General features: G+C 31.2%; 2 protein-coding genes, 1 long non-coding RNA gene, 1 other non-coding gene and 1 pseudogene across 4 annotated transcripts; 3 read left to right on the top strand and 2 right to left on the bottom strand.

Annotated features, from left to right (window-relative positions):
* The first annotated feature begins 986 nt into the window (after positions 1-986).
* On the top strand, positions 987-4,832 carry LOC100783423 (probable GTP-binding protein OBGM, mitochondrial; annotated as a pseudogene).
* A 643-nt stretch (positions 4,833-5,475) lies between these two features.
* Positions 5,476-6,483, top strand: LOC100500298 (BON association protein 2-like protein). Its single transcript, NM_001249097.3, has one exon. The coding sequence runs from the start codon at positions 5,515-5,517 to the stop codon at positions 6,040-6,042; it is 528 nt and encodes a 175-aa protein (NP_001236026.2). The 5' UTR covers positions 5,476-5,514; the 3' UTR covers positions 6,043-6,483.
* Positions 6,484-7,331: 848 nt separating this feature from the next.
* LOC121175101 (uncharacterized) lies at positions 7,332-9,029 on the top strand. Its single transcript, XR_005892151.1, has 2 exons — positions 7,332-8,333; positions 8,494-9,029. It is a non-coding gene; the product is annotated as an uncharacterized lncRNA (long non-coding RNA).
* Positions 8,884-13,548, bottom strand: LOC100794009 (expansin-like B1). The gene is made up of 5 exons (XM_003517334.5): positions 10,827-13,548; positions 10,632-10,738; positions 9,918-10,099; positions 9,680-9,812; positions 8,884-9,283 (listed from the first exon to the last, which is right to left on the bottom strand). The coding sequence occupies exons 1-5, from the start codon at positions 10,963-10,965 to the stop codon at positions 9,077-9,079; spliced, it is 768 nt and encodes a 255-aa protein (XP_003517382.1). The 5' UTR covers positions 10,966-13,548; the 3' UTR covers positions 8,884-9,076.
* LOC112997905 (U6atac minor spliceosomal RNA) lies at positions 10,282-10,400 on the bottom strand. The gene has a single exon (XR_003262960.1). It is a non-coding gene; the product is annotated as a U6atac minor spliceosomal RNA (small nuclear RNA).
* Positions 13,549-15,303: the final 1,755 nt, after the last annotated feature.

Raw genomic sequence — 15,303 nt, 5'->3', positions numbered from 1 at the left:
CAACTAATTGATAATACAAACAGACAATATAAATAATGTTATATTAGTGATAATCTTATAAACTTGACAACCTGTCAGTAAATCATAGTTTTGGTTTCCAGAAATCAAATTATATGAAATAATTAATTGTATTACAAAAAAGCATAAGTCGATATGTTAATTCTATGTGCGGGCTTTATAACCATTATAGCGTAATTTTTTGAATTTTTTTTATTGGAATGAGTATTTTTTTGAATTAATTATGAAAATGGATAACTTGTAATTGCAAAGAGGATTTCACTTACAGAGAAATCGTGCTTGCAAACACGATCTTATTTTTTTGTCTTTCTTATGAATTATGAAGAAATTGTGTACAGGAACACGATTTCAGTTTTTTCAATTTTTTTCCGTAAATTAATTGAAATCGTGCTTGGATTGGTGATTTCATTGAAATATTATAATATTAAACTAAAATCATATTTGGAGTGACGATTTTGGCTATTCATTTTTTAAAATTTTTCATTAATTTAAAATGGGTTTTATTTTTTTATATTTTGCATGAAATTAGGGTATTTAAACTTTAATTAAAATAAAATAAAAGTTGTTTTAAATTATGACTGTAATAATAAATTTGGGTAATTAAAAAACACTGAACCAAATTTTATTCCCAGCCCTAAAATGCAACAACAACATGAAAGGTCAAGTACTAATCAAATTCATAATGAAATAGATGAATAAATTTTAAATAAATTTGAAAAATGTTCAAGATGTCAAATTAAAAGATATTATTGTGATAGTTATTCATATAGACAATGGAATATGTAAATATATTTTATCTTTTTTCATGCTTAATTAGTAGTGTATTTTGTTTAAATTGTATTAAATTTTGTTCATTTATGGCTTTATTATTAACATATTATTTTCTTATATTTTAATAAATTAAGAAAATCCCTAATTATTTGTAACTTTATGCAAAAATAAAACCGTGAAATTGCTGCAGTGCTTAACTTTATTCTTCCCCTCTATTTTTCTAAATTTTAAGGGTATTTTTCACCTTCAAGTTTCAATTTTTTTATTCACGTTTGTTTCTTCTGATTCTCCATTATCCATTTTATTGGTTCCTGCTATAATTTTTTTTGGGTTTCAAACGGGATTCTTGGCAAAGAAGCGACATTTGGTGTTCAGGGACGATTTTTAAAACCCTGAAACTCCACTACTTTGGAGGCAGTCTCAAATCGAAGGTTTTGCTTCTGCACTGCATCTTGCTGAACCAAGGTTTGGTGATCTCTCACGTTTTTACTTTTCTTCTAAAAATAACTCAGCATGTTCTGAGTAACACACACTGCCATGCACGAAACTTGCTTGAGAAAACTCCCCAACGGGAAATGCCATAAAATTTTGTAATTAAATCTTTTTCGGCTAATGCTATAGGAAATAACTTTCTTCACTGAAGGTAATGTTGTTGGTCTAATATAAATCTTGCATTTTCTTTGGGCAATTTTTTTGAAGGCGTGAAGCTTCAAAACATTGAGTACCAACCTGGTTCCACTCTTACAAGTTACTAGTTTATGCAAATATAACTCAACAAACACAATGCTGGTCTTTCAAGCAAAGTGCATTAAACACATGGAAGCTTTTACTCAAAGGTTTATATCTAGATGGTCCGTTACACTTTACGCTCGTTACTCTGATACTCCTCAGAAGAAGTCTAAGCTTGCTCCTTTGCAGGTTGATCCTCAACTCTTTTCTGCCACTCGCTTAATGCACAAAAAAGGACAAATTGTGATTTATTTAAAGTTTCTTAGCTGAGCACTGCATTGGGGTTTTGGGTATTTGTTTATAGGAGAGAAGAATGATGGACCAGTGTAAGATATTTGCAAAAGCAGGTGATGGAGGTAATGGTTGTTCTAGCTTGCGCAAGGGAAGACCTTATGGTGTGTTTTCTTTACTTCTCTTTGTTTTGATGTACAACCAAGTTTTGAACTGCAGATGCAGTTGTGTTGTGATTACAGAAATTGCGGTCCAATTCAACTGCAGTTGTGGTTGCAATTAGGTGGTAGAGACTTTCAAAATGGTAATATTGCAGCTGTAGTTGTGGTTGAAGACCACAATTTGAAACTATGTGTTTAGCATAATTCAAAGTTTAATTATTTATTTTTAATTTTGAGTGTTTTATGGTATCAGATTTGTTGTTGTCATCATTTTTGTTATTTTTTATAATGTAATTGTTGAGCAGTTTGAAATGTGCTATCACGAGTACTATTATGAGATTGATGTTAAGAAATGTGGATAGTGTGCAACGGAGCTTATGACGATTCTACTTTGGTGTCTGTGTTTAACATAGGTGGCAATGGGGGGAGAGGTGGTGATATTATTCTTGAATGCTCTCACAGAGTTTGGGACTTCAGTGGTTTGCAGCGTCACCTGGTATGCACTTGTATCTTCTGCCAAAATATTTTGTGAAATGATGAGATTTTTCATGTCTAAAAGATTGGTGACGGTAATGGTGTCCAATAGATAGCTGAGAAAGGAGGACCTGGATCATAAAAAAAGTTGATAGGTAGCAGGGATGCTGATAAGGTAATTGATGTTTACCTGTGCTTTTTCTTTTAAAACAATTCATAGTTTTCTTCTCTCTTATTTGGCCATGTTTGCAATACAGAACTGCAAGTTCATTCCAAAATCATATGCTAGGTTGCCCGTGTACCGATTGGCACTGTAGTACATCTCGTGTACCGATTGGCACTGTAGTACATCTCGTTAATGGTGATATTCCTTCTGTTGTCAAAACTCAATTCGCAACAGATGTAGATGTTGGAAAATAAAATAAAAAATGAAAGAAAATAAATATGAAGAAGATGCACAGTCTTGAATTAAATAACAAAATAGCAATAGCAAATTAAATTTAATTAACAGCACATGAATAATGCATTATAACATACAATAAGCACAAGAAAAAAAAATTAAGGGAAGAAAGATATAGCCTGGGTTGAAGCGCGTAAACGCTATCCTTAGAGAGAAAACGCCCCCACTGCACGGGTAAGAAATTCTGATTGCACTCCTCTCCCAAGATACGACAACCCGTTGATTCCGATCGTGTGCAGCGAAAGGATCCCCGAACCTTATGAACACCAATGCTCTTGCTCTCACAAAAAATAAGTTTTTTTATAGGAAAAGAAAGAGATAAATTCCTACAGTTGTCACAACAAATATAACAAACTAGTTTGACTCATTAAAACAAAATCTTAAGAGAATCTAAAATAAATATTATTTTACCAACAGTAGACCCTTGGGATATTCCCGGAGCACTTGTTGATGATTTTCCTAACCCTGGCAATGGTTCTACCTCCGGTGTTACTAGTGGGGAAGTCAAAGCAATGCATTCTACTGGCTGCTCCTCATCACAAGATGAAGAAACAGATGTTAAGAAATCTGAAAAATCAAGACAAGTTGCATTAACAAATGTATTTTCTCAACTCTCCACTTCTAATGGAGCTCCTGAATTTGGAACAGAGGATATAGGAGGGAAACAAGAGATACTATACAATGTTGCTGAGTTAACAGAAGAAGGTCAACAAATTGTCATTGCTCGTGGAGGAGAGGGTGGTCTGGGCAACATGCTTGTTTCAAAGATTCAAGGAAGCCTGTGACTATGGCACTTTCATGCCAACACATGGACAATGTTCAGGACCCTGACAGTGTTCTCTCCTCTCAGCAAGCAGGTTCACCTGGTTCTGAGACTGTTCTTATATTAGAACTCAAAAGAGTATTGCTGATGTGAGCTTTGTGGGAATGCCTAATGCTGGTAAAAGCACTTTACTTGGGGCTATATCAAGGGCTAAGCCTGCTGTTGGTGACTATGCCTTCACTACTCTCAGGCCAAATTTGGGGAATCTAAACTATGATGATCTCTCAATAACTGTGGCTGATATTCCTGGACTTATAAAAGGCGCACACCAAAATCGTGGACTCGGACATGCATTTCTGCGCCACATAGAACGCACAAAGGTTCTTGCTTATGTGGTAGACTTGGCTGCTACTTTAAATGGAAGAAAGGGAATTCCACCATGGGAACAGCTGAGAGACTTAATTCTAGAGCTAGAGTACCATCAAGACGGTTTATCCAAACGACCATCCTTGATAGTTGCAAATAAGACTGATGAGGAAGGTGCAGAAGAAGTGTATAAAGAGTTAAAGAGAAGGGTCCAGGGTGTTCCCATCTTTCCTGTGTGTTTCTCTCTCTACCTATCTTTCGTTGTCCACAAAGAAACAGTCAAGCCTGTTGTGTTTCAGAGCAACAAGGGCAGTTGACCTGGTTTAGAAGAAACTTCCCATTAAAGAAAAATTAAAAAACACAACAAAACAAAAGATGGAACTCTCTCCCTTGGAATTTACTTAGCAAAGGGATTTTGGAGTAGAACCATAACCAATTAAAAACAAGTTATCTGCCAGCATATCAAACATCCCAATTCTCAAGGATTTTCGACTTTTCGTTAAAAAGTTATCCAACTTCAGAAAGCATTACAATTAAAAATAAATATAATTAGTGCACTATCAGAATTTTCTTTACAGTCAACTAAAAAAAGATTCTTTTTCTAGATATTTTTATTTGAGAGTATCATAATTAATACTAAAATAGCAAATAAATTACATAATTATACACCCAGTTTTTTTTAGCACATACACTCAGTTGTTTTAAATCAGAATATTATTTAGACTTATGTTTTTATCTTTAATAAATATTTAATTTTTGTGTTTGTTTCCTAATAAAATAATATTTTTATTTTTTAGACCTTGATGTTTTTTTTAATTCTAATAATCAGTGAATTTTGCATTTCTTCCCTAATGAATTTTGTTTTAGTCTCAACTAATAATAAATGAATTTTTTTTATAAATAAACAAATACAAAATTGGTTAATTTATCATAAACTAAAAATAAGTGTCAAAAATTAAAAATAAAATTATTATTTTATTAAGAAATCAATATAATTTTTTTTATTAAAAACAAAAAAAAATTATTAAAAATCAAACACATTTAATTTAAACCTATTATATAATAAATTGCAATCAAGTCTTACCCGTTAGATACCTACCTTTACCTTAGAATCTTTCTTTATTCTTAAGCTAAATATACTAAACAAAGATTAAAGGAACCTTCGACCTTGAGTCTTGAGGTGTAGTATAATAGTTAATTAATATAAATTTGCGGCAACTATTGAAAGTTGAAACTTCCTCCCAACAGGGTTGAAACTTCCTCGTAGATTCTGCCGTGAAGTCTAACGGCCACAGGCTTTTTTCTAACGTCGGCCTCGTAAAAAATCCTTACTCCGTCAACCTTCCAAAACACGCGCCATATGTTGTTGCAATAACGGCTCATATTCAAAGACACGGGAAAGTACTTCAACATTAAACAGAAGCAACCTCTTTCTTTCTCTCTTCTTTCTCTCATGTTTCTCAAAACCTCCTATATTTAACTCTGTACTCTTTCTCCTTCTCAACTCAAACATTAATTCCCACTCATACTAACATATTACGATGTCAAGAACTGTAGAGATGACAATTTTGTCCGCAGAAAACCTCCAAATGAATAGAAAATCCATTAGAGGAAGCACATTTGTGACGGTTCAATCCGACACTAGCAGCGACACAAGTGCTGCTACCAAAGTGGATTCAGAGGGTGGAAGTTACCCTTCGTGGAATGAGAAGGTTGTGATGGACGTGCCATTGCATGCAAGGTTCATAACCGTTGAAGTGAAGTGCAAAACGTCATCATCAGGGTCTAACAGTGTTGGCGTGGCACAAATTCCGGTTTCTGATTTCATTGGAGGGTATATGCCCGAAAACCAATTGCATTTCTTGAGCTATAGGTTGTGGGACGGCAAAGTTAGGAGAAATGGGGTTATAAACATTTCGGTGAGGGTGAAAGTGGCTGAACATTCTTCTTGTAATTTGAATTCTATGTCATTGTCAGCGGTAACTGGGGTGCCGGTGGCCGGTAATGGCCCCACTGGAGTTGTCACAGGGATTCCAGCTGTTTGGTTAAACTACCAAAGAAATCTTTGAAACTATCAACTAGCCCAAAATTATTTCAACAGCATTAGTCTCAAGTTTGAGTCAAACGTATATAGCTGCATTTATCGCTCACAGTGGTCTTATCTGGCATGATTAGGATTATCTACAGTGAAAGACACTAGTAATCTGTACCCAAAAAAAAGAAATATTTGAAGGGTTTGGTTTGTTATGTACTGAAAAAAGAAAGCATTATTCATTGCTTTTCCTTCTCGACTTGCTGTAGAAAAACTGTGACAAACAGCATGAAGGCTGAAGAGGGATTCAGAAAAAAAGTAAAATAAATGTTGAGCAAATATCTGGCAAACTATTGGCTCAATTACGACTTATGAGTTTTCCAGTAGTATATATGTACAGTGAAGATATGAAAAGAAATTGCTGTGTTTTTGGATTAACTAAGACTGTCACTATATATATATATACTCGTTAATTGATTGAATATATTTTTTATATTTAATTATAATAAGAATTTATATTATTAAATTGATGTATGTGAAAGTTAATGTTATTCATCTTATTTTAAATCTACACATAGAAAAAATAAATTTGTTTGAAGTAGTGCACCCCCAAAAGTTAGATTTTTGGTTAAATTACAGTAACAAAAATAAGTTTAGCGTAATGGAGAGGATGGAGGAAATCTGAATGAGAAGCGGCGTTTTTGTTGAGTTGAGGTGTGTTATCTTGGGGGCATCAGTGAAAATGGCGCCTCTTGGAAAAGTACAAGCTGGTGTTCTTGGGAGATCAGTAATGACAAATTTGACAACACTTATCAGGTGATCAGATCCACTTTCTCAGCTATTTTTTAAGTTTCAATGTGTTTGCATTGATCAGGGCAAAGAAAATGACAACAAATGCTGCACCGCACTGAATTACTATGCTGACCATTATGATGATTGACCTGAGTCTATCATGTGTTTTTGGTATTGAGGAGTAAGTTTAACAGATCACGGTTTTCATGTGGGATCATGGGTTTTCTGTCTATGATGATAAGATGATTGATGATATTTTGTCTTCTTGATAAATATGGATGTTTAAGATTCCATCTATTATATTATTAATTTTAATAAAAAAATATTTTTTATTTTATTATAATATTTATTATTTTATTAAATTATTAATTTAGTAAGTCTTTTATTAAAATTAGAAAGTTGTTATCATGATAGAAATTATAATAATGAGAAACAAGTCATTTATAATTTTAATCTAAATTGTTATTGATCATAAGATTATCATAAATAAAACATCAATAATCCGGATAGATCAATATATATATATATATATATAAAATATGATCTTTATTAGATAAAAATTAATAAATCTTATTTATTAAATTATATATATAAATGATGTATATGTGGATGTCATCATTGAACTGATTTAATTGAGTATGCATAATAGTTAATATTATCTTAATATGTTAATTGGAAGCTCTCAATACAAAATATAATAGTTTTCTTTTAACTAAGATTACTATAACAATTAACAAGTTATTTGTTATATATTAATTTTGGACACCTAATACCTAATTATGATGAATTTACTACTGGTTTACTATTGAACTCACAAGGTCACATATAAAGGAGCGTTTTAATCTTTGTAAAAGAAAATAATTTATTTGATAATTAAATTAGAGAATTTAATTTAATCAATTAAATATTTTAGTACAATATTGTTATATTTTTTGCTAACACTAAAAATATAATTAACATAAAAACGGGAGTGCTATTTTATAAATGTGGAACTTGTCCATAAAATAAGAATAATATCTTATTATTACATATCAGAATCAAATTATGTGATTAATTATCATAATGAGTCATGTGATTAATTATGAATGATCTTTGTGAATCTCTTATAAGAAAAAATATGAAATAATTTTTATTTTTATAAAGATAAAGAGAGATATGAAATTATTTTAAATAAAAATTTCTTTCTTTTATTTGAAAAAAAAGACTCAAATCCATCTATCTTTAACATTATAAATAGAAGCATTTACAAAGGCAAAGTGCATCTGACACAACCCCTATAAAGGTTAAGTTAGTTTTAGATATTTTGAATTTATTTTTTTAGAGTTTCATTTATTAAAAAGTTGATAGCAGATACTGATCTCAATGTGAATATATGTTCTTCATACTATTGAAGGAAAATTTTGTTGCTTAAAGATGCATAACCGGATACACAAACTTTTTTTTCTCTATTTATTATTGATGTATATTTATTTTTTAATGTAAAATAAATCATAGGGCAATGCAAGGGGAGCTTGTGGGGTGAAACAGGACAGAAAGGTGAGCGAATTCAGAGTTTGAAGGAGAATAATTTCAATTATGGTATCTAAGTGGATGGAAAATGTGACCTTTTTGTCAATGAACAAAGCTGAAGTTGTAGATAGAGGCCCATGAATGGCTGGCTTTTAATCTCTAACATGCCCAATTCAACTTTGTTTAGATCAATGGGGTGGAAAAAGATGAAGCTCTTGAGCAGTTCTGAACCATGTCAAAGAACTCTCCTAAAAGCTCAAGTTGTTTCCTGACTTGGTGGACTTGGAAAATGCTTCATTCTCCTAAGTCCTAATCAGTGTTCTAAGAATGTTGCATAGATTTTAAAAATAAAATTTGTTGTCTCGTTAATTTTTAACTAATTCTCTTTGCAGATGTTAATTCTGATCTCAAGGTATTGATACTCATTTCGTTTCTCTTGGTTTCCATACTGAGATGCATTGAAGCAATGACGACATTTCTCTCTGGTCTACCTTCTGAGTTATATTATTAATAATATGACGAGTCTAGTGGCTCAGTATCAACAAATGAATGCTACATGAAAAAAAAACAAGTGATCTGTCAAGTCGTTTCAACATTGTTATTAAATTTGTATGATTAGAGATGTAAAAATGAAAAAATTACTTCAATACAATGGAATTGGGTGACATGCATAGTATGTACTGCCCTACTATGCCATCACTACTTATTCGTAGAAAAATAAAATCATAATAGTATGCCATATTAATGAATTTGTTTTGCTGCTAAATTCTCTATTGGTTCACTTGTACCCCTGAATCGTATGTTTCACCAGCCTTCCAGTCTCCGGGTATGTTATTAACAGGAACAACCCATGTTTCTTCTCCCTCTTCTTCATCACTAAATAACATCCTTAAAGACAAGGGTCCACTCGGTGGAGAGGTAGTAGTCCACACTGCCCCATGGCTCCTATCCAGTAACTGGCACACAAAGTTTTGAGTCTGCACACAGTAAAGAAATTACTGTCATTAATTGCCATTGCTATGCACTGGCACTGTTTCCCAATGTTGAAGGGGTTGGTTATCTTCAATGCTTTCCCCCAACTAATAGTACTATAAATTTATAATTCAATTGAGATTTTGTACTTGTAATAAAAGAAATTAAGAAAGGAATAGTTTCCAATGGTTTGGTAAAAAGTTGGGTGATTGATCTCTAGTGATTTCAATATAGCAAGCAATTGTTATTTAGTTGAAAATATAATTTAGTAAACGTTTTACCTACGTCCTTCCTACTAAAATTATCAGATTAAAAAATTGAGTTAAGTCTGTCTAAAAATTTAACAAAATTGTAACTTAGTTATCACAAAACAAAGGAGTTAATTGGCAGATAGATAGTACCTCACAGAGCTGCACAGCAGTTATGTCTCTCCTTCCTTGTTGATACCAAATGACAAAAGCCAAGTAATATGGGTTGTTGCTGCTCTCATCTATCTTGATTGTTATGTTTTTATCTGGGTAGCTGCATGCAACACTGGAGACAGATAGAAAGATAAAAGGCTCAGTTAAGCAAAAAAAAAAAAAAGGCAAATATTGATGCAAAATGGGTTATATGATGATGAGAGTTTTTTTATGTTACCGTCTATATTCAATATCAACCACGCCAAGGGCTAATAGAGAAGCAGCTGCATCAGTGGTTTGAGCCATCCGGCTAAAGGCATGTTTGCTAAGAATGAAATCAGTGTTATCACTTGAACCTTGGTCGGTTATAACTGCAGTCACACCATTTTCTGAGCAATATACACTGTTGGTACACCTCACCTATTGATTATTGACCAAAGTCCATAGTATAACATGAGATTAATAATTAGTTTCAAACTTTAGATGCTTTTCATGAGTGATGAGTAGTTACAGAGAGCAGTTTAAGAATTACTTGTGCGAACCAAATGACAGAAATAATCCCATAATAATATAATATGGGTCAAAAACATGGTGTGGTAAGAAAAAAAATTGCGTTAGAGATCCACCGAGAGTTGGTAGCCTTAACCAGAAGTGTTATCAGGAAAATACAACTGTTCCGTCCCTAGGGGAGATGCCAATCATTTCTCCTTTAAACGAACACATTCTGGCGATGGCTGAATAATAATTATAAAGAGGAAAATTTTCCCAATATTGTCCAATGTGGGACTAAAGGAGGGGGTTTCATTTTTTCTTTTGAAAATTAACTTGCATATAAGTTTACGGCTTATAACCACAATTTACGGCTAGCCTTATACATAAATTTTATGGCATTAATTCTCTTCAAACGTAACGTAGCAATGGTAGCTAGCTTAATCAGCAGTTGGGTACTCACCTGGTAACAGGCACCACAACCAACACCATTTCGATAAAGAGAAGATGCAGCTGATACATCTCCACCATTGACTGTAGCACCAAAGGAACCAAACCCACATGCACCAACTGCAATGAATTCAACAAGAACATGTCAGATAACAGTTTCAGTTTTTTATTTTATTTTAAATATCGTCTTATCAGTTTAACGTCTTGCTATCTGTTCCGTGTTCTTCAGAATTTGGATAATAAGCAGCCCGAGAATGAATGAAACAATCAGTGCATGAAGTATCTGCCAGAGTTTGCATGAAAATGAAGGTGATAGCAAGAAGAAGACAGAAAAGATAAAGCGCCATATGTGAAGAAGGGGAAAGCAAGTGATCAAGTGGAGATTAAGGACACTTAGGTGATGCATGGAACGAATCACATTTCTACTATTTATAGAGAACTTGGTCTATTTACCAACTTTGACAAGCATTACAAAAACAAGAAAAAATTCACATTCTGAAATCTGAATGAGAAATGTAATTGTTTCTCAGCTACCCGTTTAATTAGACTACAAGGCACATACTCGAGTACATGGTGTTGAAAATCACTTTGTGACCTTTCAAAACTGCAATATTTTCGTCTTTTTTTTATATGATCTATTAATATTTTTGGTTGACAAAATAGAAATGATATTTCCAGATAGGTGAAATCCTGTATGGACTCAATTCCCCTAAGCAGATAAGCTTCTGGTGGCTTATTTTTAAATTTGAGAGAAAAATGCTTTAAGAAACTCTAATGCTATTCAAATGGCATTAACCAAAGCTAGAGTCAGGTTGAATGTGAGAGCCAGTTGACCTTTGAACACCTAACAGCTGCGTAAAACCAAAGACTCAATTGTTCTGAATGTGAGAATATGTATGCAGTAATAGGAGAAAAGTTAGGCCCTTCTGCACTTTGATATAATAACCCTACATGTAGGCATCTTCTAGTGTTCCCACTTGGCCATGAAGCCATCACATAATGTTGAAATAAAAAGCATGAATAATATCAATCAAATTTAGGTAATTTGTTTCAAGGTACATATTATAGGGGGACACAATGCAAAAGAAGGAGCAGACTCCCTTCAGTCCCTTGGAAGGGCAAGAAAACGAAATTGCTGAGGTTCCTCTCCATGTTTCCATATAGCACCTTGTAATTTGCATGGTCATATCAAGGGAAAATCCATTAATTTTTCTGTTATGAATTGATTTTCATACACTGGGATAACAATTATTTTCTAATATATATACTTTTTAGTTTGTAGCACCCAAAAAAAAAAATTCTAGTTATTCCCAGTGTACGAAGAAAGCCTTCCTATAATATACACAAATATTTAAGCATCTCTCCGTTTAAAAAAGATGCATATATTGAGCGCACACAAAGATTGGTACGAGAAATTTCTTGATCCACATCGGCCATGACATGGAATCCACTTTGAGGCTTTGGACGAGTGATCAATTTAAGATTATTATCATTATTATTTGGTCATGGATCAATTTAAGCAGCCAGAATAATTGTGTATTCTCAACTTGCATAGTGCATAGTTCAAGTTCTTATGGTTTGGGGTAACATAACATTCAACTCTGGCTGTGGCTGCCCGCTGAAAAACTGGCCTATCCCATTTCCATGCGGATTTGATCCTAAAACGGGCTTTGCTTCGGCATGCGTTTTGATTCTTTTTTTTTCACGGAACGAGCTAAAGTTCAACACAGAGTAATTATTTGTTATTTGTCTCTGTTACAAAAAATTATACAACAGACAAAAAAGACATTTATTAGTTTAACTAACAAAATAACATGTTCTAGGAATGTAATATATGAAAATATACTGAAAATTATTCGCAAACAAAGGATGAATAATATTATAACATACATCCGTCCATGAGAATAGTGGTATAAGAATTAGACCTACCAGTTAATCTAGTCGGATTCTGATAACACCAGAGAGAGCGAGACAAAAAAGAAGAGAAAAGGGAAGAAAATAAGAGAAGAAAAGAATTAAGAGAAAAGTTAAAGGATAGGCAAAAACCACTTTTTACCTTCACAAAAACACCGACACTCCTCAACAAGGGCATTTCCCTCTACATCCATGTCTAACAACTCAACCTTGATAAAATGTATTTTAAAACATTATTTCTGAATCTATATTCTTGGGTTTAAAGTTGACATAAATCATATTTTTTAAATTATCAAGAAATACAACATTAACAATGACAGTAAATTTTTTAACAATATCAACTTTGAGAATTAAAATGAGTTATTTTCAAGGAACTAAAAAAATTATTTTTAAATTTGAGGACTAAAAATGTCATTTTAAAATTTAGGGACCAAAAAATTTTTTTATTAAAAAAATACTTAATATTTTTATGTGACGTGATGATTTCATAACTTATGATGACATGGATGTTGTTAATCATGTTAGCAACAAGTATAGCACTGTTTATGATTAAAGACCTAAGGTACCTCCACCGCAAAAGTAACACATAACATATTTCTGCAAATGGAAGTTGAAATTAACTCACCAATAATTCAAACACGCACAAAATTGAACAACTAAAGGGAAAAAAGTATCTTAAAATTAATACACAAATTATGAGATAAGATCATCAGATATAACAGTTACGTTTTCGGCATTAAGTAATAAAATAATAAAATTATGATTAAAATATTATTTATGAAGTTAAAAATTATTTTCTTTTTTTCACTTTGTTCTTTTTCCAACAACATAAATGATCATCTTATTTTCTATTTCTTTCTTCTTTTGTTTTACTTTGTCTCCTTTAAATTAAATATAGTGTAAAATAAGTTATTTCTAAATCAAAGGATGAAAAAAAATTGAGATGTTCTAAATTTGAGGGTAGGGGGATATTTAATAGCATGTGAAAAAATGGCGAATTTGAGTTTTGATTAGTGGAGGCGGAGATGGAGTAGGTTCAAGGATATAATTTGAGGGTAGGGAGATATTTATAGCATGTGAAAAAGTGGCGAATTTGAGTTTTGATTACTGGAAGGGTAGATGGAGTAGCTTCAAGGATATAGACCAGATGATCTTGATCATTTACTTTTTTTTATGTTGAATATTGAATAGTGTTATTATGTGACATAAAAAAATTAAAATAAATCACACATGTTTAACAAAAATACAAAGATTTTTCCCTCCTTATACATGTCACCTATGAGGTTTTAGAAAATTAGGTATATCTTTCCTCTATTTTTAAAACAAACTGTCTAAATATCTTAGAAGCATTTGATTAGTAAGTTATGTGCATTAATAATTTTGATTAAAAAAATATTAAAATATATTTAATATGAAAATATTTTGGATTTGTAAGTGTAATTTTTTTTGTCTATTTTTCATTCTCACAAAACTTAATTGTTACTTTTTAATCTTAAGTTAAGTTTGGATATATCTAAACTTGTGTGTATGTTATTATAAAAAATATGAAAATTTTCAAAATTTTTACATTGATTATATATATAAATAATGTCAAAAGTTAAAAAATTGAATATTTTTTACAACAATACACAGATTCGAATATATCTGAACTTAATTCTAAAAAAAAATTAACATACTTAAATATTTATGAAGATAAAAAATATATTTTAATTTATTTAATTAAAATCGTTAATGCATATGACGTGTTAGATCAAATATTTACATAATATTTAGAGAATTTATATATATATATATATAAATAATTTTTTAAAAATTTTAAAAATATGTGTAAATTTTAAAAAATTAAAAAATATATGTAATTTCTTTAAATTCGTGAGAGTACGTATAATCAATAATACATATAAAACTGTCCGGCATCAAAAAGGTTTACACTGTTTTGTACCTTTGTGTCTGCAGTCAAAGACTATATAAAAAATGTGATATGACGCATGGAAGTAGGGAGAGGGAGGGTGTATCCTGGATTCCTGGTTGCTTCCCACGTTCGCCACTTTTGATGGGAAGAAGCAAAATAGCAAATCCCTTTGCTTTCCGAGAAATTAGGTGAGTGACATATTGAAATTTAATAATATATATTCAGAATAAAAAAATATAAGATAAAATATATTTTTAGGATTGACTCATCTTCATTCTCAATTTTTTTTTATTTTTAAAATAATTATTATAAAAGTTAACAAATATATTATACATTATTATTTATGATCAGATAATAATAATAATAATATTAAATACATCATTTTTATTAAAAATTAACTTACTTATCATACATATCATTAAAAATAATAACTTATGATACTTATCAATTTTTATATTTCTCATTTTTTTAATATCAGTTTTATATTTTTTCATTTTTTAAAAATTTGATTCCAATTATAAAGGTTTGCATCCTATTATAAATTAATAATTTTCATTTGTTGATTTAGTTTTAATTTTTATTAATTATTTTTTATTAAAGAAAATAAATTATGCATTCTAGTATGAATTATATAGTTATCTAATCATAATTTATTTATTAAGTTTATTGATTTTTAAAATAATTTAAATAATAATTTATAATAGATAAATTTATTAATTTTTAAAACAATTCAAAAGATAACTTATGATAATTGGATGAACATAAGTGCAAGTGCACAGACTTTTTTTTTTATTAACTCTTACAATTACAATTTTTATTCGTTAAGGTGGAGCACATCAGGGCATATTCGCCATTTACT

Source organism: Glycine max, chromosome 1, assembly GCF_000004515.6.
Source record: "Glycine max cultivar Williams 82 chromosome 1, Glycine_max_v4.0, whole genome shotgun sequence".
Lineage (NCBI taxonomy): Eukaryota > Viridiplantae > Streptophyta > Magnoliopsida > Fabales > Fabaceae > Glycine > Glycine max.
The sequence above is the reverse complement of the archived record's forward strand: the minus strand, read 5'-3'. Positions and strand labels throughout refer to the sequence as shown.

What these genes read in the sequence shown, in the direction of transcription:
- LOC100500298 (NM_001249097.3), top strand. Translation starts at nt 5,515, where the DNA reads ATGTCAAGAACTGTAGAGATGACAATTTTGTCCGCAGAAAACCTCCAA.
- LOC100794009 (XM_003517334.5), bottom strand. Translation starts at nt 10,965, where the DNA reads ATGGCGCTTTATCTTTTCTGTCTTCTTCTTGCTATCACCTTCATTTTC. An exon ending in GTTGTGGTGCCTGTTACCAG is followed by an intron (nt 10,100 to 10,631) that starts GTGAGTACCCAA and finishes AATAATCAATAG; the next exon opens with GTGAGGTGTACCAACAGTGT. An exon ending in CTGCTGTGCAGCTCTGTGAG is followed by an intron (nt 9,284 to 9,679) that starts GTACTATCTATC and finishes TACTGTGTGCAG; the next exon opens with ACTCAAAACTTTGTGTGCCA.